We start from the raw sequence: 24,772 nt of genomic DNA on the forward strand, positions 1-24,772 counted from the left end.
TGAAATCCCAACACAGCCATAAAACCCAACACTACCTCACAGGATTACTGTCAGGAAAAAACAGGGATGAGGAGAAATATGTGACCACCTTGACCTGCTTGGAGGAAAGTTGGGATATAAATATAGTAAAATATAAATATATGGGATCTATGAACAAGTAACCATGGACACAATCCAGTTCTCATGAGCTCAGTAAATGGACTAGGTGGTATTTAGAGGGGGGGAGGGGAAGAAAGAGACCAACAAGTTCCCACATGGCCCTAGCCAAATCCATTACTACCCACCCCATCGACAGTGCCTCATCCTTTAGAAATAACTTACCGAAAAGTGGGGAAAGAGGGAAGCAAGTTTTCCTTGGCATACTAATGCATTTTCCGATTGATCCTGTTCCTTAAGGGCAGCATTGAAAGAAACAGTTTCCTGTCTGGAAACTGTTTCCTTCAATGGTAGGAAACAGTATGAAGCCCATGTAAGATCAACACATAAATCCATCATCAATCTACATAGGGGTTTCACTCTGTTTCCTACATAGAAAGTGTTTTCAGTGCAGGAAATCTGTAATGTGTGAAGCAACCCTGAGTAAAAAAAAAAAAAAAATAGTGATATGTAAGGCAGTAACACCCCTAGCAGCTAATTAACTTTTGTGAGTGTCCTCATGATTTCGCCGGTGCTCCAATAGCAATTTCTAAGTCATACCCTTTGCCAGTTTAGATAAAACTTTTATCTCAGTGTAAAACATTACACGAAGAGAGCAACATCATTTTCTTTTTAAATTAAAGCCATTTCCCAAAAGGGAAATACAGGGCTTTGTTCATTTTAATCCCAGCTATATATAATTTATTTTACAGACTTCAGTGTTTAAGCCATTTAGAATTTAGACAAATAAATTGGGTACCCAGGAGTCCTTTTCAACCACTGTCAGAATTGTTTTGAATTTTAACAGCTAAAATATCAACCTAAAATTCCACTGGGATAGACAAATAAAATGACACAGCCACTTTGAACACACAATGATTCTTCAACAGAAACACTTAACACAAAACACTGAGTGAATTATAAATTAAAAACGTGTAATGAGAATATTGAGTGCTGTGGCAATAGAAATAATGTCCAGAGGAAATGATTATGGAAACAGCTTTAAACATATTAAGTGCTCTTGTCTTCTGTTTGTTTTTGCTCTGTTTGTAATTTATTTCCCTATAAAAAGATTGGTTGATAATGATGGGTTTGCCTAAGGACGGAGAGAATAAATATGTCTGTGCATGGATGGAGCATGCGAAGGATAGTGGGAGAGCTTGAACTGCTTTGTGTCCTCTTAACGAGTTCCTTCCCCACCATTACTGAAGACTTGACGTAGCCAGAGCTACAGAACCAGGCTGCTTCTGTGCATCAGGTTGTATAAATAAATGCCCTCTTTGTATGCATCAATAAGAAATGTTGGGAAGGTTACAGCTACCATGCCTCCTTCACTGTTTGCGGTTCAGTGCTGGACGTATACCAACCCTAAGAGCAGGGAAAAGAAATACTATACCATAGAAAGCACTGTGCCAGCAGCTACTGCTTCTAGAGAGATTTTGCTTGGGTGTCACCTGCTGAAAAGGGTAACATATGGTTACCAGATGTTTTTCAATGAATCCGGGGAAACTTTTTTTTTTTTTTTTTTTTTTTGAAGCTGAGTAGCAACAGGGAGTCAGTAGTGGGGGTGGCGAGGCAAAAGACCCCGGGCCCAAGCACACATGCATATTGTATAAATTGTATAAAGGTGCAAAGCCCTTCTTTTGCACTCTGTGAAACATAAATGCGCAGAGTTGTTGTTTTTTAAACTGGGCAATGGCACGCCACCCGCCCGTGACTCCCGAGCCTTCCCCAATCACCTTCCCCCTTTGTTTTGACAGATCAGGGAAGGCTCGGGAGTCACGGGCGGGCGGCCGTTGCCCAGGAGGGGCCAGCCTGGTAGTGCAGTTGGCTCTGGCTGGCTTCAGGAGCTGCTCGCTGCTGTGGCGCAAGAAAAATGGCGGGCAGCACGGCAGCGAGCAGCTCCTGAAGCCAGCCAGAGTCAACTGTGCTACCAGGCTGGCTCTGGGCTGCTGAGGCTGCCGCTGCCACATTTCCCAGGGACAAATTTGCAAATCTGGGGACAAATTTGCAGAACCTGGGACTGTCCCTGGGAACCGGGGACGTCTGGTAACCCTAGGGTAACAGGATTTGTTTATTACAACCTCTCCTTTGCTACACTTGCCCCAAATAGCCAGTTGTATCTCTAGGGGCTCAAGAGCAGCCCCCCCCCCAGCTCTGTGTTGGGTTTTTGCATCTCTTTTTTTGCATACTAGAACCTTTTGCACAGTGCTGCATCCCAACAGCTTTGGCATCCTGAAAAGGTGCACCTCTTTTTCTAGAAAAAGAGCCCTGCTCAAGAGGATAGCTGGAGGATAAGAAACAAGGATACATAGGTAAAATCCACTGAAAGCACTCTTACGCCATTTCAACAATTGTGGCTTCCCCCAAAGAATCCTGGGAGGTGTTGTTTGTCAAGGGTGCTGAAAGTTGTTAGGAGACCCTTCAAAAAGAGCTACGATTCTCAGCACCCTTAACAAACTACAGATCCCAGGATTCTTTGGGGGAAGTCATATTTGGTATGCTTTAAAGGTTTCAAGTTGACCAAACTTCCTTGAATGGCAAAAATGCTTTAGGAGGCGCCATGCAGCACATGACAGCTTTACACCGTGCAGGGAATCTCTGCCCTAGGGATGTACCAGAATTGCAGCTAAAGTGAACAGTAATAGTAGCTAAATTACCCACCCTACAGATTATCCTTCACTCAGAGAAAGCTAAAACACCTCCAAGACAGGCTTATTTGGCAATGCCACTTCTAAATGTGGAAAGGAACCTCAACCTTGATGCTCAGTGTAAGGTGTGTTTCTCTATCATCAAGCTCCAAAGTCATTTTCACATGGTAGCACTGAACCTAAAACTTAAGATTCCTAAATACCATCATCTCTATGGCTTTCTTTGGATTTGTAGGTTGAATGAAGAGAATACTTCAGACAGTGTGAGCCTTGTCCCCACAACTGAATGATGCAGCTTGGATATGGCTTTCAAGTCTGAAAGCAGAATCCCATGGAGACAATGTTGTTTTACAAATTACCAGGTTGCAATTATTAAGGTTAAAACAGCCAAATCTGTTGTCCAATAACCTCATCACAAATATGAGAACAAACGGCTGAAAAACACACCATGTTCCCTAAGATGAAAACAATGACAGGTTGTCATTGTTGGTTTTGCAAGCTTCATCCTGTCTTCTCCTATAACTGGAATTGCATATCCCCAACATACTATAACTGAAAATACAAACTTACAAGGGACAAGGAAGGAAGTGTTCAAGGAAAACAAGTGTGAAGACAAGGAATTAAGATCAACTGCAATAATTCTTGCTGACAAAAAACATCACAATGAAACGCTGTATGCCATGACAGGTAAGAATCACATAGTTCCAGAAACTCATTGCTAGTTTCTGTGGCAAGTGGAAGTGTATGTGGACTTTACTGTCTGTATGCTTGGAATATTTTTTTTCCAAGTTGGTCTTTAAGGTGCTACTGGAACATCTTTCAATATTTTTTTTTTATCTTTCATCATTATTTTTTTTCCATGTGTGTATTTTGGGGATAGGCATGTTGAAAAATTCCATTGGAAACCAAAGTAGAATTTGCTACTGTTTTTGTCACAGGTTCAGAATAAAAATCAATCCAGTGAATATAATCGGTATATGCTCACAACATTCTTGTGTGTGTGTTCTTAAGCCCTCAACCACTATGTAACTGATTACTGTTTTTAAAAAAACATTGTTCTGTTCCTTCCTTTACACAGAAATGAATGGTGTGGAATAATTATGTAATTAATTACATTAAATTCATAAGTAAATTATGTCAAATAGCATACAGCAAGAAGAATAACAGTACTTGGTGGACATGGAAACAGCAGGTTGTGATGAAGATGGGTCAGAACAAAAACCACTATCTTCTTACACTCCTGTTTTGGAGTTTGCTTAACACTTAGCAATGGGATTAAAGCTGGGTATTTATTTTTTATTTTTTTGAAAAAAAGAAGAATAAATGAAATCCATGTCTGAACACAGAAGTATAACAGAACTCTTAACATAATCACAAAGGATCTCAAAACAAGAAAAAGGCATTCAGCTATTTTTGGTGACCAGATCTCGGCTTCTGCATGGACGTTTCCCATGCATGAAGTTCCTTTGCCACATGCCTTGATAAACTATGAAGTCATAAGGTTATAACAATAGCCTGCTGGATCAGGTCAGAGACCTATCTAGTCCAGAATACTGTTCCTGCATTGGCCAGTCATATGCCCATGCTAAGCCTGCAAGTAGGGCCTGGGTGCAACTCTTCTCATCTGCAATTCCCAGCAACTGGTATCGTCTCTGACAGTAAAGGAAGAACATAGTTATTGTGGCTAGTAGACACTTTCACAGACAATAAGACTAACTAACCGGTTTGCTGTTTTATCCAAACTGGGAAGCTATGGTTAACACCAAAATTTTAAAAACCAGTTTGAAGTTGGTTAATGATCCTGGCTTCTTTTGAAGCTGGTAAGCATAATCAGAGACCTGGCTTATCAAGAGATACCACTAAGGAAGGACAGAAGACCTTTTCATTTCTCATTATTAAGATGAGAACAATTATCCAAATGTAGCCTCTATGGCCTAATACCTGTAAGCCACAGCATTTTGGTTTCAGTTATATGAACATTGTTCTTGAACATTTCCACCCCTATCGTTCAACCTGGACACTGAGATCCAGCTCTGAGGGCCTTCTGGCGGTTTCCTTCACTCAAGAAGTGAAGTTACAGGGAACAAGGCAGAGTAGTCGTGCCTGTCCTGTGGAATGCCCTCCTGTCAGATGTCAAGGAGATAAACAACTATCTGGCTTTTAGAAGACATTTTAAGGCAGCCCTGTATAGGGAAGTTTTTAATGTTTGATGTTTTACTGTTGTTTCATAGTTTGTTGGAAGCCACCCAGAGTAGCTGGGGAACCCAGTCAGCTGGGCAGCATGTAAATTAAAATACATGTAATATTATTGTTATTATTATTATCCCCCTCCTGTTTCATGGGCATGCCAGACAACTGTTGTAGGGTAGAGATTTAACTTGTCATCATGATCTTCAAGTCACCAGTCTATGAAGTAATGAAACTGTTTCATCATTTTATATTCTGTTCTTTTTTATATAAAATGGTTGCTTTCATTTTTTAGAGTGTGTTCTAAACCAAAAGGTTCAAAGTTAAGAGGAGGGTCAAAAGTTAATTTGGCGGTTAAGAGGAAAATGAAGCCTCAAGATAAAAGAGGGTGGGCAGCCTAACCAATTAGGGGAATTGGACTCTATCCTCCCCCCAGTTGAAATAATGTATTTAAGCAGGGAGTTGAAGCAAATTAGACAAAAGAAAAGCTGAACTATAAAGTTATAAAACACGCTTGCAGCACTGTAGAAGAAAGAAGCCATGACAGAAGGCCACAAATGGAACCAGAAGCAGAATTCTGAGAGAACTGGTTAAGTATTGGCTTAGTGAGGCAAGCAGCCTAGTATATGTTTAGCTTATTTTGCTCTAATGGGGAACTGATTAAACAATTTTTAAAGTTTTAATCTTAAAGATCCTCTTTTAAAAACTGCTGACTTGCCAGTCTGCTTCGGTAAAAACCACATTTGTTTGCATTTAAATATGGCTGCTATCTTCTTATTCATGCCATACTTAATTGCCTTCTCACTCCACCCAGTATTGAGAGCTGGCTTGGCCAGTTTGAAAAAGAGGCATGATTAGTAGAGACAGCGGTGGAAAAGGATATCTGCTTGGTGGCAGAGGCAAAGTTAGCAAAGAGGAGGAACTGCGTTTGCTGGCTTGCCTTCCTTCCCTTTCAAAGTGCAGGCTAAACCTCATGCTGTCACAAATTCCCATTTCAGGTATTTGAATAAGAAGGGGGAGGCAAATTGGGCAGGTTGTTCTAAAGTGTATGTTTGAAAAAAAGAAAAGGGTGTAAGTGATCTTAAGTGATCCTATATACTACAAAATCTTAAGGGTAAACAGCTGATTCAAGCAGGGCTATGAGAAAATGTGTTTTAAAAAAGCAAACCAAAATTGACTAATTTCCTCCCAATGTGAAGTAGTTCTAAATGAGTTCCTCCTCACTATATATACATCAGCAACATATTTTATGATGACAGAAGTATAGCCTGACTCAGTAGATGACTGAAAACATCCCCTGTTGATCCAGTCACTTTGTTCTCAGATACAACAAATTTGCATTCACAAAGTACATGGTTCTGTTTTCAGTAGTCTATGTACTACACTGCTATTGTAACATATGGAAAAGCCTTTATGGAAGACAAATCCCTTTCACCTGACCCCTACAATTAAGTTTGGAGAATATCAGACCAGGTCAACAAATACACTGAGATGGCAAGTACACCCGCAAAATTCTCAACTCTATTCCACAGCAGATCCAGTTGACATAGTATATTTGGACTTTCAAAAAGCTTTTGATAAAGTGCATCACTAAAGACTCCTGAGTAAGCTTAGCAGACATGGGATAAGACATGGGTAGGCAAACTAAGGCCCAGGGGCCGGATCCGGCCCAATTGCCTTCTAAATCCAGCCCACAGACGGTCTGGGAATCAACATGTTTATACATGGGTAGAATGTGACCTTTTATTTAAAATGCATCTCTGGGTTATTTGTGGGGCATAGGAATTCGTTCATTTCCCCCCTCCCCCAATATAGTCCAGCCGCCCACAAGGTCTGAGGGACTGTGGACCGGCCCCCTGCTGAAAAGGTTTGCTGACCCCTGGGATAAGAGGAGAGGTCCTCTTGTGGATTAGGAACTAAATAAGCAAAAGGAAGTAGATAGTAGGAATATATGGTTAGTTCTCCTGATGGAGGGATGTAGAAAGTGATGCCCCTCCAAGGGCAGATACTTTTAATTCATGGATCCAGTACAGATTCAATTCCTGGAATAGCCAGGCTAGTTTCCTGGTGAGGTAACGACCCTTTAAGTATGGGCCATTAGGAGAACAGTCTCTAAGGGCTTTTAAAAAGGATTGGATGATTGTGCCTATTAGCCACAATGGTTATTTCCACCTCCACTGTCAGAAGCCAGTATGGCTCTGAATACCAGTTGCTGGAAATCACAGGTGTGCAGAGTGCTGTTGCAAAAGCTGTATTCTCTGCTACTGAGCTGCCAGTATCTGGCAAGATATTGAGCTGCCAATATGTGGGTCCATTATACCCAGCTGGAACCATCTGAGCAAGCAGTGGTTCTCTAATCCAACTGCGCAGCTTTCAGGTGGCTCTGCTGGATTTCAAGATAGCCACTTGTCCCAAGTATGACACAGCAGTAGCACCATTGTTCAAAAGGTTAGTGGCAGATTATGTGCAGTTCTGCATTAACCACTTAACAGTATACATAAAATATGGTTGACGATGAGGGACAATCATTAATTGATGTGGGACTAAGTTCTGCATCCAGCACTCTTTTCACATCCACAGATTAGTTAATTGATTGATCAGTTTTACTGAAAGGTAGCAACAACAGGAAGAAGCAGATGCAATGGGACTGTTGCCACAGTCTATTTAAAAAAGGTTGTTTCCTGGACTCCTGACAATTTACCTGTCTTTTTAAGAAGTATGCGTACCCTTTTAGTTTTGGTATGCAAGTTAAATTACCCAATGTTCAAATGAGACAGTGTAGTAGATAATCTCTCTTTTCTCAATGAATATTTTATTGCATTTTTTCCCTTCTTTTCGAAAAAAATGATGACTATCAGAAAACGGACTACAAATTGGCTTTTGACTCAGTGCAGGAATGTATCTTTCACTAAAGTAAAAACAGGAAAGCCTGTTTTTAGCTGAATCAGTATTATTGGGTCATAAATCTCTCCTACTTGTTCTCTGATAGTTTAACAAGTAAGATAGCTTACTGGTGATAAAAATTAGCATGCAGCAGTTTTTGCAGCATTTACTCTACATGTACTTACTACCTCTCGGTGTGATACATTTAGGAATGATTACAAGATATATATCACTGTCTTGGAGAGCTCAGTTTGTGTGTCAGCATGGAAAAATAGTAGTCTAATTTTCATTACAGCTGAAGAGACAGAAAACATAAATGGAGGCCTGCTGGATAAGACCAAAGGCCCATCCAACCCACCACACTGCTCTTACAATGACCATAGACAAATACCTATGGGAAGTCTGCAAACAGGATGTGAATGCAAGATGTGATGTTGTCATGCAACACAAACACATGCTCCAGGAAGGTTGGCCAATCATAGCTTCCAGGTTTGTGATACCCATCACCTCAGGAGCATAGCTGTCAACTTACAGATTTGAAAATAAGGGACCAGCAGCCTCGAAAATAAGGGATCAGCAGCCAAAGTAAGGGATTTTCCAGGCACAGGTATGTTCAACTTCTGAGCCCCACTGAGCCAAAGGCAGAAAGCCTAGCCAGCAGCCAAACGAAGCCTCATCAATAAGGGACAGCAGCGGGACATGGCGCTGGGATAAGGGACTGTCCTGCCAAATAAGGGACGCTTGACAGCTATGCTCAGGAGTCATCATTGATTCAACTTTTTATACACAATGATTATTTCTATTCCAGTCCATCAATATATGGCCCAGTCAAGTCCTCACTATATATGAGGCCCAGATGATATTAGTTGCACACTTCCTGTAGACATTACTATATTTACACTATGGTAGATTACAGCTGTGACACAATTAGGTACACAGGCTGATGCATGCAACTACGGTAAATCTGTCGGCTCATAAAACACATTTTAAACCAATCACCATGAAATGCAAAATCCCCACAGAACTCTGCTTTGTGAACGAGTCCCTCGTGGGTGTATATTGCCCCAAAAGGTGCACATGGTATGAGTTATAAAAACAAAGTCATGCTTCACTTGGTAGGCTTTGATCATGCCTATGTCTTGGTTGTAGGGAGAAGACAGGCTAAGATCTACAACAGGATCTGCTGCCCCTGTGATCCTGCTGCCTGAGGCAGTCGCTTCATCTTGCCTCATAGGTGAGTCATCCCAGAGCTAGAGCATAATTGCTTGCAGTCTGGGGGAAAAGGAAAGCCGATTCTAGCAGAGGCACTATTGGTAAGATATATTAGGCAACTGTTTTTGCTTTATATAAAGTAGTTCTAACTGATTGATATTTTCACATTTGCCAAATTTCTATATTTCGAAGGCAACTGGTGCAATCTCTACATCCAAAAAGTAACAGCTGATTTTGAGCCTTATCCACTTATATGACTCAAAACATTTCCTCATTTCAATTCCACTTATGCACACTTCTGCCTAGGTCATCACAAAAGAAAGCCAGCAGATCTTTTAGCAACATGTAAAGACCAGTCACACAATAATTACGTGGACCATTTACCCAAGTCTAACAGAATTAATGAACTTTATATATATATTGTGGCATGATAAGGGAGTAAAACAGGGATATCTGCTGCTGTTGCTTTTCAGTGGATTTTAATGTTGCTTATTGTTTGATTAACTATTTTTTTTGAAATTGCATTAAATTACTGGAAGCTGCCTTGAGTAGTACATGGGGACTAGAAAGGTGGGATAGAATTTTATTTTATTTTTTTAGAATAAATAAAACTGGAGGAAAGCTTATTATCACAAATCTCCAACAGTAAGTAACTGGATCAGGGGCAAAGGACCATCTAGTCCAGCATCCTGTTCTAACAGTTGCCTATGAGAATTTTGCAAGCAGCAGCTGACTGCAATAGTACTCTTCCCCCTTCTGATTCCCAGGAACTGTTATTCAGAAGCATATTGCCTCTTACAGTGGAGGCAGAACTGTAGCTATCATGCCTATGTTCATATAATTATATAGGCATAATAACTTGCATAGTGCTACTTAAAACTATAGATTGATGACAAGCCTAGGAAAGTTGGTATTATCATATATAGGTTATAATTCATATCATCAGGAGAACATATACTTTTCAATGCAATAGTGTTCTTGCCATGCACACAGTGTCTCAAAAATCCCACCCCAACATAAAAGAAGGAGCACTCTGAAAGAGGATTCTATATCCTATTGCATTTTAACAACTTTTTAAAAAATGACCCAGTATCATGTCTCAAGATGGTTTTTGTGATTCCAAGATTAAAGTCTGTATGAAACCCAGACTACCTGCTGCTGTTTAGTTGCTAAGCATGGTTCTTATGTATCTAGACACTAAAAGCAGTATGAATCAGGGAGGAAAAACAATCACCAACCATCTCCTTTATATAATTCATAGCACTTAGAAATTCCTTTTGCATTAGGAGACAAACCTGCACACTTCGAAATCATCAGACAAGTCATCATAAAACGCAGGTTTCTGAACAGCAGCCGATGCAGCAAGCCCTGTCCCAGCAGGTACTCCATTTTCTGGAACTGACAAAATATCACTGTCTGGGCCTTTCTCTGAACCACTTTCCTCCTTGCTTGCTTTGACTCGCCTCATGTTCCTTGAAGGCTCTGGATCCTTGCGGGTGCACTTGTCCTGGGGTTTCCCACCTTGTCTAAAGGAGCTTCTTGCCTCCACAGAAGACGGTGAGCGGCAGGTCTCTTTACACCGTGAAATCCTTCTCCTGCGGTGACTAGGAGTGCAGCCTTCAGGCTCAATCTTCTCTTGCTTCTTTTCCCCACCTGTCCCCATAGTTACAAGTTCAATGGTATTCTTCCTGGAAGAATCATCTGTCCGAGTGTTTGAAGTACTCCGCCTTCTCATTCTCCTGGGCATGTTGGCTCTCTCTCTCTTTCTAACCAGGGCCCAGTGGTTCTCATCTGAAGATGATGAATCGGATGATACTTTGCGCAAGGCATTCCATGCACGATTTGCAATGTTGGGGTGCAACTTGCCATCCTTCTCTCTTTTTTGCTTTTCTGCATGCCCATCATTCTCCTCAGGCTCTTTCCTCCGCCTAACCCTTCGCTTCACTTGTTTCCTACCAGTTTCTTTACTAGCTGGACTCAGTACCGTGACAGGGGTCGAGTTTTCAAACTTATCTTCTGATATGTCATGCAAGGTGGGAGGTCTAAACAAAGCAGCAAGCGAAGGAGATGGATGGGAAATGATCAAACGAAAAGAGAGAGAAAGAAATGAAACAAATCAGGATTTTGAAATGAAAACAAAAATAATTGTGACTTAAACAGAAAAAAAGATATGGAAAAGACATAACAAAACACTGAAAATGACAAACCAAAAGTAGATTTGAATGTAAATCCATGGAGGGGGGGTTAGGCAAAAGCAAGAGCTACGGATCATTAGATAAAGAAGACTATGCATCAATCAGATTAGGACCACTCTTTTATCACATACCTACAGATGTCCTGAGTAGAAGGGCAGACAGATAACCGTGACTGGCTTCTGGGTGCTGTCCCTGTGGTAGGACTGCTTGCCTGTTGAAAGAAGTTAGATAATTTGGAATCTTTATCAATGAAATAAAGAGTTGATATTTTACTGCTTTTCCACATGATTAAAACAAAAGTTAACTTGTGCAGCTCTTTACGATGTTTTCACATCCACGCACTTCTAAAATACAGGAAGTGCCTGCAAAAGCAAAACCCTTTTGAGGAACTAAATGTTCTAAGGGCTACAGTTGCAGTCCACATACATATTTTATCTTGTTTGAGGAACAAACTTCTGCAGGCTAAAGGTTTCATTTTGCAGTTGGGTCTACTGAGAGCACAGAACATGAAGGAAACAACAGCTGCCAAATTTCAACAACGATGAGGCTCCTTACTGGAACAAAGTGAACTGCACTGATATTGTGCTGAGTAAGGGCTGAGGCAGGGCTGCCAGACCGTTGCAGTGTGGGAGGGCAGAAGCAACATGAAGCTTAAATACTATTTTTAAAAACATATCAGAGCAATCAGGTTCACTTTCAGAAACTATTTACGTGCCCAAACATCTGAAGCAAAACACTTCCACAGTATGAGCGAGTCCCATCATAAAGCAGCCACAGCAATTTGCAGACTAAACCTGTTGACTTGTAAATATGTTTTGGCTAGAAAACAAGGTTGTTCCATGGTAGCTGGAAGGTTACTAACAATATAGTTTTGCACATAGCTAAACTCTGTAGTTAGCTTAATTGTTAATGACCCGAAGGCTTATGTTATGCACCAGCTACATTACTCTTAAAGCTCTGAACTGAAGTCCTCCTTGGCATAAACTTTGTGATTAATCAGTATTCTGCCTGGAGGTATAGCACAGAAGACTGCTTAACACACACTGTTTCACGGGACAATGTGAATGTCTTTAGTATTATGAACAGTTTCTGAAGTGATGATTGGACATACACATTACTCTGAAGACATGCCTATGAATATCAGCTGTTGAGGAACAAAACCAGGACAGTGCTATCACATTCAAGTCCTGCTTGTGGGGTTCCCATAGGCATCTTGCTAGCCGCTGTGGGAACAGACTGCTATGGGCCTTTCACGTGACCCTGCAGGGCTCTTCCAATGCTCTTATGTATAATCGGCACATGTTGCAAAATACTTCATTGAAATGTTTTTTAATGTAGGAAATTTGTCATGTTGAAGTGGACCAAAAGCGAAAACAATCAGGCCTATACAATATCCTAAGATTCACAATCAAAGTATTACAGTTAAAGGCAAAACTATTTCCCCTACCCTTACAATCATGTATTGCCACAAATCTACATCAGAGCTCTCAGGAATATATTTTTTTCTTAATTTTGAACAAAAAAGAATCCTAAAAATATTTCTATTATTACTTATTATTCCTCCAAGGAGCTCCCTCTCTCCATTGTTGATTTGTTCTACCTCTCTCATTTTATCCTCAGAACAACCCTGCAAGGTATGTTTGGCTGAGAGACTACGACTGGCCCAAGGTCATCCAGTGAACTTCATATCTGAGTGGAGATTTGAACCCTAGTTTTCCAGGTCCTAGCCCAACACTAACCACTGGCTCTGTCCATTACTAAAGGTCTTCCCCATTATTTTCTTTGTTTAAAGCAGGTGTGGCTAATCTACAGGCCACATCTGGACCCTGAAGAGACTTTCTGTAGACTCCTCAAAATCTGTCGCTTTTAAAATAACAGAGCAAGTGTCAGAATAACAAAGAGCTCCTAACATGAGTTTGACCAAACTGTGGGAGGCAATGGAAGACAGGAGTGCCTGGTGTGCTCTGGTCCATGGGGTCACGAAGAGTCGGACACGACTAAACAACTAAACAACAACAACAAATGTCCCTTAATAGAGGGAAATGGCCAGTAGGGCTCAGAAGACACAGCTGACCTGGGGGGTTGCCACTGCTGCTGCTTCTTATATACCAGCACCCACCGCCTCAGATGTCCCTCACATGCTGCCCAATGGTAGGGTTGGCCTAAAGTCAGATTTTCACAGACTGAGTTATAAATTTAGATGCAGATCACTCTGCATGTTCATTTCCATTTACATCACAATGCTAACTCAGCTTATATGTATCTACATCCAGGGCCATTACGTGTGACAATGTGCACTGGGACCTTTAGGCTGAGTAAAACCCACTGAAATTAATAGAATTTCCTTTTAAGTGGGCATGCATAGGTTTACCCTGTTAGTTTTTAAGAGACACTCACACTTTGTAAGCTTATTGTCGCCTGGCTAAAGATGACAGTATAATTCAATTATAAATTTAACCAGCCTGAAATGTTTTGGGACTGATTGCTTTTTAGAAGCACAGAACTTATATGAGTATGCTTGATTGCTCTTCTTTATTGCATAATGTTTCTTTGCTGTGGTGATCCTACCTCACACACAACCTACAGACACTGCCAGCCAGATGTGTCACATTAAACTTTGTGCAGTAGAATGTACAAACGAGACCTACGTTGGGAGGGGGTAGGAAAGAATAATTTCATGTTCTTGAGGGTTTTCTTTTTCCCATATGCAAACATTTCAATTAACATTTCTGTAAGAAGAACTACAAAATCGGAACATTAGGGGAAAGATGCCTGCTGCAGCTATTGGCCACAGCTGGTGGGTATATGACACATATTGCATTCCTTCTTTTATTAACATCTGTGATCAGTTGTGGTAACTCATGCGGGAGTTAGGCATGCGTATCCAGAGATAAACACAGCCTTTTTGTGTGTGTATTTCATGTATATTTATTCAATTTTATGTTGCTTGTTTTCATCCTGGAAACAAAGCTAGCTGAAGTAATTTGGGACACCCACTTTGTCTCCTGAAGCCTTCTGGACTACTTATTGCTTTATTATAAGCGGGCTGGGAAGGAACTGTTTCCTTTTCATCCTAAATAGCCATCGTATGTACTGGGCATATACCTGGGTGAGGAAATCCATGCAATTGCCGGATAAAAATCACTTCAGTTAACAGAAGTTGCAATCCCATGCATGCTTTTATTACTTTTCTATGAGGTAGGAATTCTTTAAAAATTCAGACCCCACGACGGACCAATCCATGCGGCCCACCACTACCTATTTGGAATTTTGCAATCAACAAGCTTTTGCAGTTATCCTAATAAAAGCAATATCATTCTTGGCTCTTTACACCTATCAAATACGTATTTTATTTTAATAGATTTATTTGTTTGTTTGTTAAATGTATATACCACCCTTCATCTGAAGATTGCAGAGGGGTTCAAAGGCATAAAAAATATATAAAAACACAAAATACATAATGAAAACAAGGGGGAGACAAAACCAATAATCTCCCCCCTCCGCCGTCCTCCCAAACTTATTATTTTCCCACAGCTGGTAGTCAGTATGGTACAGAGGAAGCAAGTATATAACATGGCACACAGCAAGTACGCAACATGGCACAAGGATTGTATATTCACTGCCCTCCTGGAGGATGACAAACAGCTGCAGAAACCATGTTCAATTTAGGCAGACAGCGCATTGAGTACATGATTCAAAATTAAATGATTTTTAAAAATATAAATTCTAATGTAATTGTCACATCAAAGAAAAAAAATAGAAAATATGTGCAGCACATATAGAACTACTAATATGCAAGGTTAACATGTAAAACTTCGCTGTCGCAACCTCACATTTAGCACATCATGATTGTAGGCTGTTACTTGATTGGCTACACAAAAGACTTCTATTTCATTTCATGACAGCATAATTAACTTCAAATGGCAAATTCCTTTAATAGACACTTCATAAAAATACTTTACTTTAAAGCACTATTTAAATGAAGGGGGAAAGTTACACCAGAGGACAGCTGCAGAAAATTCATCAACGCAGATTGTATTGGTAGCATAATTGAAGGCAGCAATACAAAATTTTTTTTGCAGCAACATATTTATAAACAAGAAGGCGCATTTCTTTATGGGAGCAGAGCTAGGCCTCAGAAACAGCACCAATTCTACCAGATTAGTTCTGGCCTTCTGAAATGTTTCTTTTGCCACTATGTCAGAACGTAGCAGTTACATGGTGCTTTAGAGCACTCGCATTCAACAAATGTGTCGTGAACCATAATTGGGTCGCCACCCCACTTAAGATGGATCAGCACAATGCTGCTGTCCCCATCCATTCAAAAAAAAAAAACAAAATCCTGGTGAATTGTTCTGAGCAAGGGTGAGGTGAAGAAGTAATAGGAGCTTAGAGCCCCAGTGGCTATGAGTGGAATTCATCAGCCCTGCTTGCCCACTACATGGGGCAGGTTGCTTCCTAATTCCCAGCTAGTGGTGTGGTAGAGTCACTGCTCCATCTGGAGTTCTGCTACTTGAGGGCAGAATATGTGCATGTGAAGAGGGTATTTGTGAATTCTGGTGTGCCAGCTCCAGGCTGCCGCAGCAGAGAAAACACTCTGGCTGCTGGAATAGTTTAGGATCCAGAAAACCCAAGCCTGATCCAATTCTGTCCCTTCCGCATTGCCATTCTTTGGGGCTTTACATCAGCTACGGTGGTAGGAACACCATTAGTGGCTACCTGTTGACTGCCTATGCCACTGGTGGGTGCAGTAGGGTCCTCAACCTTGGCTGCAGACACCCCTCACCTCCCAGGCAGGCAGAGATCACCAGTGCCAGGTGGAAGGATATCTCCACCATATCTTACCACCACCACAAACACGCACACACATGCACGCACACACACACAGCGAAGAGTAGGGCTCAGGGGTTAGAATTGATCTCTCAAAGGAATGGATTCCTCCTATGGGCTATCTGCCATCTTCCTTAAAAACTCTGGATTCTGGAGTTTTTTCTTATGAACCAATAAACAAATAAAACAAAACCACTATATGCTCCCGTAACTAGGCAGTAGGGAAAGCTTCAGCCACCTTGAGTGTATGGAAGCATGGGATATAATTTATGGTCACGAAATATATAGACAACTCCACAGAATTGTGACACTAGTAAAACACTCTGCAAATAAATTGGCACATCATTTTCAGCCTCGCCAAAACATGATCCAAAAGCAAGGCCGTCAGTTACACCAAGTTCAGTTTCAGAGTTAGTGTCTTTTATCCTGGCATGTAAGAAGGAGATGCCAGGTGTACTCATTCATTCCATGGCTGACACGTTAGATCACAGCTTTTCATTTCTACATAACTTAAGTTTTGGGTTTTGACTCTTCATTTTGACCAGTCCTCACCAGCAAGTTTGAAATGTAGCTCATTTCTCTCTCTCTCTCTCCCCCCCCCAACTTGTAATGCTTTCATTTGCAACATTAGTGACAGCAAAGGGGTGGGTTCCTTCCAACACAATGAATGTGATGTGTCCTAGAACAGCATTAGCTGCCATAGTAACAAGCTCTTCTCCAGTCAGCATCATTCACAGACAAGATTGTTGAAATAATTGTCCATATAAATGTCATCATATTTGTGTAATACTAGAAGTCAAAATCAGAGGGCTGTGGTGGTATTTTCCAAACCTTTACTGAGAGTTTGGCACATATGCTGATGAGGATGGCTAACTACATCATATCTAATCTAATCAGGATCAGAAACGCCTCCCTCTATAATAATTAAGGGGAATGTCTGTGAAGCAATTCACATACTTAGCTGAAAGGTACTAAAATACTGGAAGTAAAAAGTATTGATTTGAAGATATGAATACAGAAATCAAGGCAAATTATTCTACTGAGGTCAGTATGACTGTGCAGAGGAATAAGGGCATGTTTACGAAGACATTCTTGGCTTTCATTTTCCTTTTAACAGATGTACTCAGTAATATTGTTATAGCTTTTAGCAAGTGAATTTTGGTATGTGCAAGTCAGTTGCTCAATTTACCCTGTTTGAAAACAAGCATAGTATGGTTAATTGTTACATAGGAATGCATTATGTTTGCATATGCCTCTTTGGAAAGTCCACACATACCAAACCTTTAGTTGTTTATACAGATCATATCCAAGTGTGTGTGATGATGATGTGTCTAAGCCAAGATGAATTACTACAGGCTATTCTTGCACAACCATTATATTTATAAAATTTTAAAATAAATATCTACCATGCCTTCTGATTAAATAAGTCACTGAATCTGCATAGCAATTTTTAAAAATGCATCTTCACTTCCACCGGCTTAAAGAGATCAAGTGTATCCAGAAACAAACTGAAAATGTTCCAATATAGTTTAAATCATTGAAGCTGCAAACCATTTTAAACACTCTGAAATCTTACTAGGGCATAACCAGACTCAGACCTGCAGCCATGGGTGTAGCCAGGATTTGGGGGGCGGCAGGCTTTTTGTTAGGGGGGGGCATAACCTCAGCTGGCTATGTATTTTTATTGGTTTTTTGGAGGAGGCAATTTCCCCTCCCCCCCCCCCGCTACACCCATGCCTGCTGTGTTATTTGGGAGGAAAAAGAAAACTCTAAGTATGGAAGCAAGAGAAAATGCCTAGAGCAGTTTAAGGAATAAACAATCTCCAACATGCTTGATCACTACTAGAGATGCTTGCACCTCTCCGAACTGGGAGACATGAGTATGAGGGGCCTTAGGTCACAGCACCTGCCCATCCTTAAAAAAAAAACCCAAAATGGGAGGTGACATACACATGGCAGCCTTTCTGGAGCAGATGATTATTTGGTTGTGATTGAGTTTTATCTACTTTTTACTGTTAACATTTAACTAAAAAATTCCATCAGGCTTTTATTGGCACATCATATTTTCGCTTTATTACTTATTAGGGAAGACCCGATTATTAAATGCCAAGCTCATATTTGTGGCCGACTGACAATGGATCAGTTTAGAACAAAGCGACTCGTTCTTTTTACTATGTGCTAAATTTTAAATATGTGCGATGAAGAGAATCAGTCTTCTAAGAAATCCTTTCACTCCCACACATCCGAATGTGGTTGTAACAAGAACTATTCAGTACAGATCTATGCAAACCATTCATTAAAAAAGAAGCATTTTTTAAATAAATCCCTCTTTGAATTGCTTATACTTCTCACTGAGAAAAGAGGGAACCCTCAAATAAAATATGTGAACATTTTCATACAAGCAGATAGTCTCACACACACCAACATATTACAAAGAGTGGACTGTATCACACCGAAAAGAAACAAATCTAGATTCTTCTGAAATTGTTATTGTCATATTAACTCACACATTTCAAAAGCAATTAAACATTTAGAAAGAAAACACAGAGAAGGTAAAAAAAAAGCAGCATGCTTTACACTGTAGAAATAGCTAGAAACTTCTGCTGGGAGAATCAACACTAAAATGTAAAATAATTAATGTGAAATTCTAGATAGAATTCCTAGATTCTCCTGCAAAAAAAGGTAATTTCCTCCAAAATGGTACACCTGCTCTCACTGTTTTAGATAAAGGACAGTCAGGGAATGATCCAGCCCCTCCCCTACATGTATGCATGGAACTGCACATGAGGTAGGAGGCTGGAACTCATCACTATGGCAAGCACTCTCTGCATGCATGCAAAGCTACAAAAATATTTGAGAAATAAAATGTACGGGATTTCCCCCCTCGAGACAGAGAGATGCATGTCCCACCCCTGAAAGAAAGGGGGGGAACATGGATTTTCTGTAACAAATGCCATCCATATAAACAAAACACCAGCCGATTACCAGGAGAAGTGGACACTTTCCCATCCTTCTGTCACTTGTGCAGATTCACATACTGCCAGCAGAAACCTTTATGTGTGTTTGTGTGTGAAGCTGCCGCTGGCAGGTAATTCAAAAGAAAGCACTACATTGTTTGAGCCCTTCTTTGATGTGTCTTTCCACTGTATAAATGAATATCAAGAGGAACAGTAAATTTGGCAGGTGGGGGAAAAGAGATTTACAATTGCTTGTCTAGGTTGGCAGGTTTACTCTAGAATGCCACTGCTTTCACAAACACCTAGCAACTACCGTGCCTTCAGGTGTAATAAGTTACTGTTCATATTACCCTCTGATGTAGTGCTTACCTTCTCGTATCTTGCTCAGCAGCTTGGTCAACTATGTTTAGTGGCCACAAAATGCAGCTATTTCTTCCTTATTCATTCAGACTCAGGAAATCAATTTCTTTCTCCATTTATTCAGAGTTTTCACCTAATCTGATTTTCATGCTCCAAATGACTATTATTATAAAACTTATTAATCTCCTTCCATAATCTCCTGTGCTCTTGGCACCACAAAGATTATGGAGCAGGCTGAATATCTATATCTTCAACCTGCTTTTGAAATGTGAAAATATATGGAAGGCAATTTGTCAAGAGTCTGCAAAATAAATTTAGACACACAAACACACACACACATATAGGGAACGGAAGGTTTGAGAGAGCAATATTCAGATCTAGCGAAGCCAATGGACTTTATACTGTTGACTTCAGTGAGATGTGGCTTGTTTCCAGAGTGACACATCTTGGCCTTGGGTGGGGAGAGGAGTATAAGGCAAAACTTTGGTTTAGTACTATGAGAGCAAGCCATAGTGATTCTTAGGCATGCATACTCCCTTCTCCAGTGCAGCCACAAGAAGGTATTGGGAAGCTTTCACTTCTGTTTTAAATTAACCACAGCTTTTCATGAAATCTGAACTGGGACAAAATATGGTTAATTTTAACTATGGTTTGCTGAAACAATTCAATTTCAAACCATAGTTTATAGCTCACTTGAACAAACCATAGTTGAGGTTAACCACAGTTTTCTATTTAGACAACACAGCAAAAGAGAAGCTTCCAGACTTTCTCCTTGTTGAGAGGAATAGAGGGCATGGGAGAGGTGTCTGCGATCAAGGCTTGCTTCAGCTCATTCTTGTAATGCTAAACCACAGTTTAGTGTTAAATGAAAACATACTCAAAGTATTACAATCCCATTTAAAAATGCAGCCCAATCATACTCATGTTTACGTTCTACTGTATTCAATGGGACTCACTCCCAAGTAAGTGTGCCTCAGATTACAGCAAAAACAGTATATGTCACAGTAGGTCTGCCTGAGAGTAGTTCGTAACTTACCTTTGAAATGTTACTTGAGCGGCTTGTTGAGCGGCCTGGAGATTTCTCATTCTGTAAAAAGAATAGTAGAGGTTGCTTAGCTTCTGTCTAAACCAGAAAATTAAAATTTGCACAGCATTATCTTTTGCTTTAACTCTCAGCATCTGAAAACCTACAAAGTTCATGTCATTGAAGGATTACCAGCTGGTATCCAAAGAAGTACTTTAAGCAAGCTCAAGACCTCAGGAATTTTAGTTATTTCTTCTTTCCACAGCAGATCTTTATGCTTTAATCATAATTTTAAGAATCCCCACAATCTGTTGTCAAGAAAGGAAGTTAGAAGCCCTTTAGGGGATGTGGAACTAGTTATGCGTTTCTTTGGTTTCTAGCCATTGTTTAAAATTACTTAATAAATGTCAAATCTGGGAAAGAGAGAAAGCTGACAGTCTCTGTAGCTGCTGAATGTTGCTCTGCACAGCTGCAGGCACTATATGTGGGACGCCACATGAGGAAGAACTAGCTATGTATCCTAGACATTTTCCAACAATATTTAAAGTGTATTTACAAATCAAAGAAAACCATGTACATCTAGGCATAAAACTATCTTGACTCATATGAATGGAGCCTGACCCTAAAACTCAGCTAGATATTGTTATGTATGATATACATATACATACACAGACACAAGGAGTCAAAGGAAAGTATTGCTTAAGCCAGCGGTCCCCGAACTAAGGTCCATGGGCCAGATAAGGCCCAAGGGACTCGTTTATCTGGCCCACAGCGACCCCCGCCACCCGCTGCTGCCACCCGCTCTTACCGGCGCTGTGCTGCGTGGGTCGGAGGGGCAGCAGAAATAGCTTGTGCACATGCACAAGCGTTATTTCTGGTGCATATCCGGGTCAGAGGAGGCCTGTGCACATGTGCACAAGCTATTTCCTGTGCTCCTCCGCCCCGGAAGTGCGCTGGAAATAATGTGTGCGCATGCACATGGGCACGCGCTCCTCCACGCGATGAGCGCTGGAGACACCAGCCTGAGGTGCGGTAAGTTTACTGACCCCTGGCTTAAGCAGTAGTTATGCCCAGGTCAGCAGAAAGATGCCTCCTAGTTGAATGGTACTTAACTCCCAACACAAGTGGGCATATATTACAGAAACTTGTCAATGATTAAGAGTTTGAGGGATACCAACCATCAAGCAAAGCTTGAATTTGTTATGTTTCCAGTAAGGATTCTAGACAACAACACCCTGCAATATCTCAACTATGAAGCCCCTATTTCTTTTCATCCTGAGAAGCAGCAAAAAAAGAGAAGGTGGTGATGTTCTGAGAGGGAAACCATCTTAGTAGGACAGATCATAGTTGGATGACCTACAATTTTGTCCTTGTGGATATGGAGAAACAAGTGCACCCAACTAGAGCCAAGTTTGTTCTTTGGAAAATTGGACAGAGGTGCAAAAGCCGGGGAGGTGGGGGAAAGTAGAGGAGAATATCTAAAAATGGTTGTGGGCACAATGGGTGGGAGAGGTGCTTACTGGACTTTTCTGTGTACTTTTAAAAACATAACTGCACCACTGGTACAAGCAGAGATAGAGCTGCAATCAGTGGCTCACCATGTCTCCACACAATACTTCAGTTAGAATGGCTAAGCTAAAGCCTATGCACAAAAAAGAGCAAAATTATGTTCATTTCACAATGCATATGTAAAGATACTGCCATAAATATTAATGCATTTACAGATGTTACTTGCTAATTGCTAAGGCATATGTCAAGCGCATTTAGGTTACGAACATCTATGGCAACAGAATAAAATACAGTACTATTTCTATATTTTCCCCGTCAACATTAATCAATGCATCAATGCATATTTTCCCCTACAACATTAATCAATGCATCCAAGTAACAACCTAGTTTTTGACTTGTCTGAGCATGTCACAGTCAACTTCTGTTGCTTCTTTGCTCATGCCTAAATTACAGTCATACCTCATGTTACGTCTGCTTCATGTTACATTCTTTCAGGTTATGTTCCGCGGCGACCCGGAAGTACTGGAAAGGGTTACTTCCGGGTTTCACCACTCACACATGTGCAGAAGCGCAAAATGACGTCACGCGCATGTGCAGAAGTGGTGAATTGCAACCCCTGCGTGCGCAGACGCGCCGCTGTGGGTTTAGTTCTTTTCATGTTGCGAACGGGCCTCCAGAACGGATCCCGTTCGCAACCAGAGGTACCACTGTACCTGGAAATCATTAATAGCATGTGAGAGTGCACCAACATTTAATACTAGGTTAAGGCTAAGGAAGCTTGAGTATTCATTTACAGTTTTATAAAAGGTATGAACAGCAAAGTATATTTTTGTTGTTTCCTTTACCCCCAGCCTGCAAACATGTTCAAGTTGCTGTGCAACATGTACAAGGTACACTAGCCTGTCAGCTAAAGCATGCTTTTATAATTAAAATCATTTATACGTTTCCAAGCACAATTCGCAGGCTATACATGAGAGTCAGGCATGCCAACTCTAGGGGGCAGAGATGTCGTCAGCCTCTTCAATATTCCTTAGCAAAGGGCTCAGCCCCCCAAATATTCAAGGTGCAAGGGAGACCGGCACAGCCAGGCGCAAGGCCTAGCTGAAAGCTGCACTGGCTCAGATGGTGTCAGGAGATGTTGCACAGGCTGGTGCAACATCGCACCAGCCCAAGCCAGTCCCTGCAGCATCTCCTGACACCAGGGGGACTTGCATGGCCTAGTAGAAGGCTGAACTGGCCTGTGCTGAATCTCCCATCACTGCACAGGCCAGTGCAGCCTTCCGCTACACCACGTAAGTCTGGCCTGCATGGCGTTGGAAGATGTGTATGACATAATGCGATGAATGTCACACAGATATAAGAAGGTAGGTCCTAGAAAGAAGAGAAAAAACACCTAGCAATTTTATCCATAAAGGATTTTGCTGGGCTCTCAGTCCGTGACTTCCTGGCTGCACAAATATATCACACAGCTTGCTTGAGATTTAATGTTTTCCATCTTGACTCCCAACAGAAGCCTATAGTCCTCTTCAACATTTAATGATTCTGTTTTAGAACTCCTATTTCTGCTTTAGAAAGTTAGTGGTAATATGTTAGTATTAACATGGTTACTTCTTTGGAAAGTATATATCAAGTGGGCATGTTAATGTCAAATAAATGAGCAACTGTTATGAAAAGCTGGTGTAAAAGCTATGCATGTAACAAAAATAAAATTATGACAAGGGCCAGTGTATATAAAAACAAAGCCTCACTCAATACTAAGTTCTATTGGGTTTTGTTTTTTTAAAAAAAGAAAAAAAATCTAGAGATATGAAAGAATCAGAAGTAAAGAGATGCTGTCACCACCTTTCCAAACCACAAAGGAGAATAGGTAATTTTTTACACCAGGAAAATCTATAGAATGAGGCTCACAACTACCATCTTTGATCATCCTTTTTTCCAGTATCTCAATCAAATTTAAGCACTTTGATTAGTATTCCTTCTTCCCATTCTGATTAAAGTACATTTAACCTTCAAATAGGGACGCGGGTGGCGCTGTGGGTTAACCCACAGAGCCTAGGACTTGCCGATCAGAAGGTCGCCGGTTCGAATCCCCGCGACGGGGTGAGCTCCCGTTGCTCGGTCCCTGCTCCTGCCAACCTAGCAGTTCGAAAGCACATCAAAGTGCAAGTAGATAAATACTGGCGGGAAGGTAAATGGTGTTTCCGGGTGCTGCTCTGGTTCGCCAGAAGCGGCTTAGTCGTGCTGGCCACATGACCCGGAAGCTGTACACCGGCTCCCTCGGCCAGTAAAGCGAGATGAGCACCGCAACCCCAGAGTCGGTCACGACTGGACCTAATTGTCAGGGGCCCCTTTACCTTTTTTAACCTTCAAATGCAGCATACAAAACATATAAGAAAGAATGAAAGGCACATGTCTGTTCCATTTCTTCTTTCCTTATTTAAAGCTTTTAAAAATTCTATTTCTGAAGTAAAGTTTTGGTTTGAAGAAACGTGTAAGGGAATTCACACAACTGAATGTAAAGGGTACACAGCATATAAACTGTCTTGACTTTTATATGCAAGAGATCAACAGGAGATCAGCAGGTGGCTAACACGAAAGCTCATACCAGTAACAAATTTAGTTGGTCTCCAGGGGTTAGAAGGATCTTGCAAACAGTCTACTTCCCCCTCCCCCCCCAAAAAAAACCCTCATAAAAGTATATACAGCCACAGACAACTGAAAATTGGTAGGATTTGATTCGTCTAATCAGTGGATATTTTGTCTCCTCTCATTGAACCTGATGGGGAAAGGGAATTCAACCCAAATTGGAATGAGTGGTGGGAAATAAAA

The 24,772-nt window shown here is 40.9% G+C and overlaps 1 protein-coding gene across 6 annotated transcripts in view; it reads right to left on the reverse strand.

The window, feature by feature from the left end:
- MARCHF1 (membrane associated ring-CH-type finger 1) overlaps positions 1–24,772 on the reverse strand; it is a 117,655-nt gene that overhangs the window by 25,556 nt on the left and 67,327 nt on the right. For 5 of the 6 annotated variants that reach the window (XM_079991410.1, XM_079991406.1, XM_079991407.1 and 2 more), the window contains 3 exons: positions 20,447–20,497; positions 11,395–11,474; positions 10,364–11,110 (listed from right to left, as the gene is read on the reverse strand). In XM_079991410.1, coding sequence (XP_079847536.1) covers positions 10,364–11,110; positions 11,395–11,474; positions 20,447–20,497 — 878 coding nt within the window. The remainder of the gene's footprint in view (positions 1–10,363; positions 11,111–11,394; positions 11,475–20,446; positions 20,498–24,772) is intronic. The other variant, XM_079991411.1, reaches the window with a different exon arrangement.

The sequence above is a fragment of the Podarcis cretensis genome (genome assembly GCF_951804945.1).
Source record: "Podarcis cretensis genome assembly, chromosome: 9".
In the NCBI taxonomy this organism is placed as follows: Eukaryota; Metazoa; Chordata; class Lepidosauria; order Squamata; family Lacertidae; genus Podarcis; species Podarcis cretensis.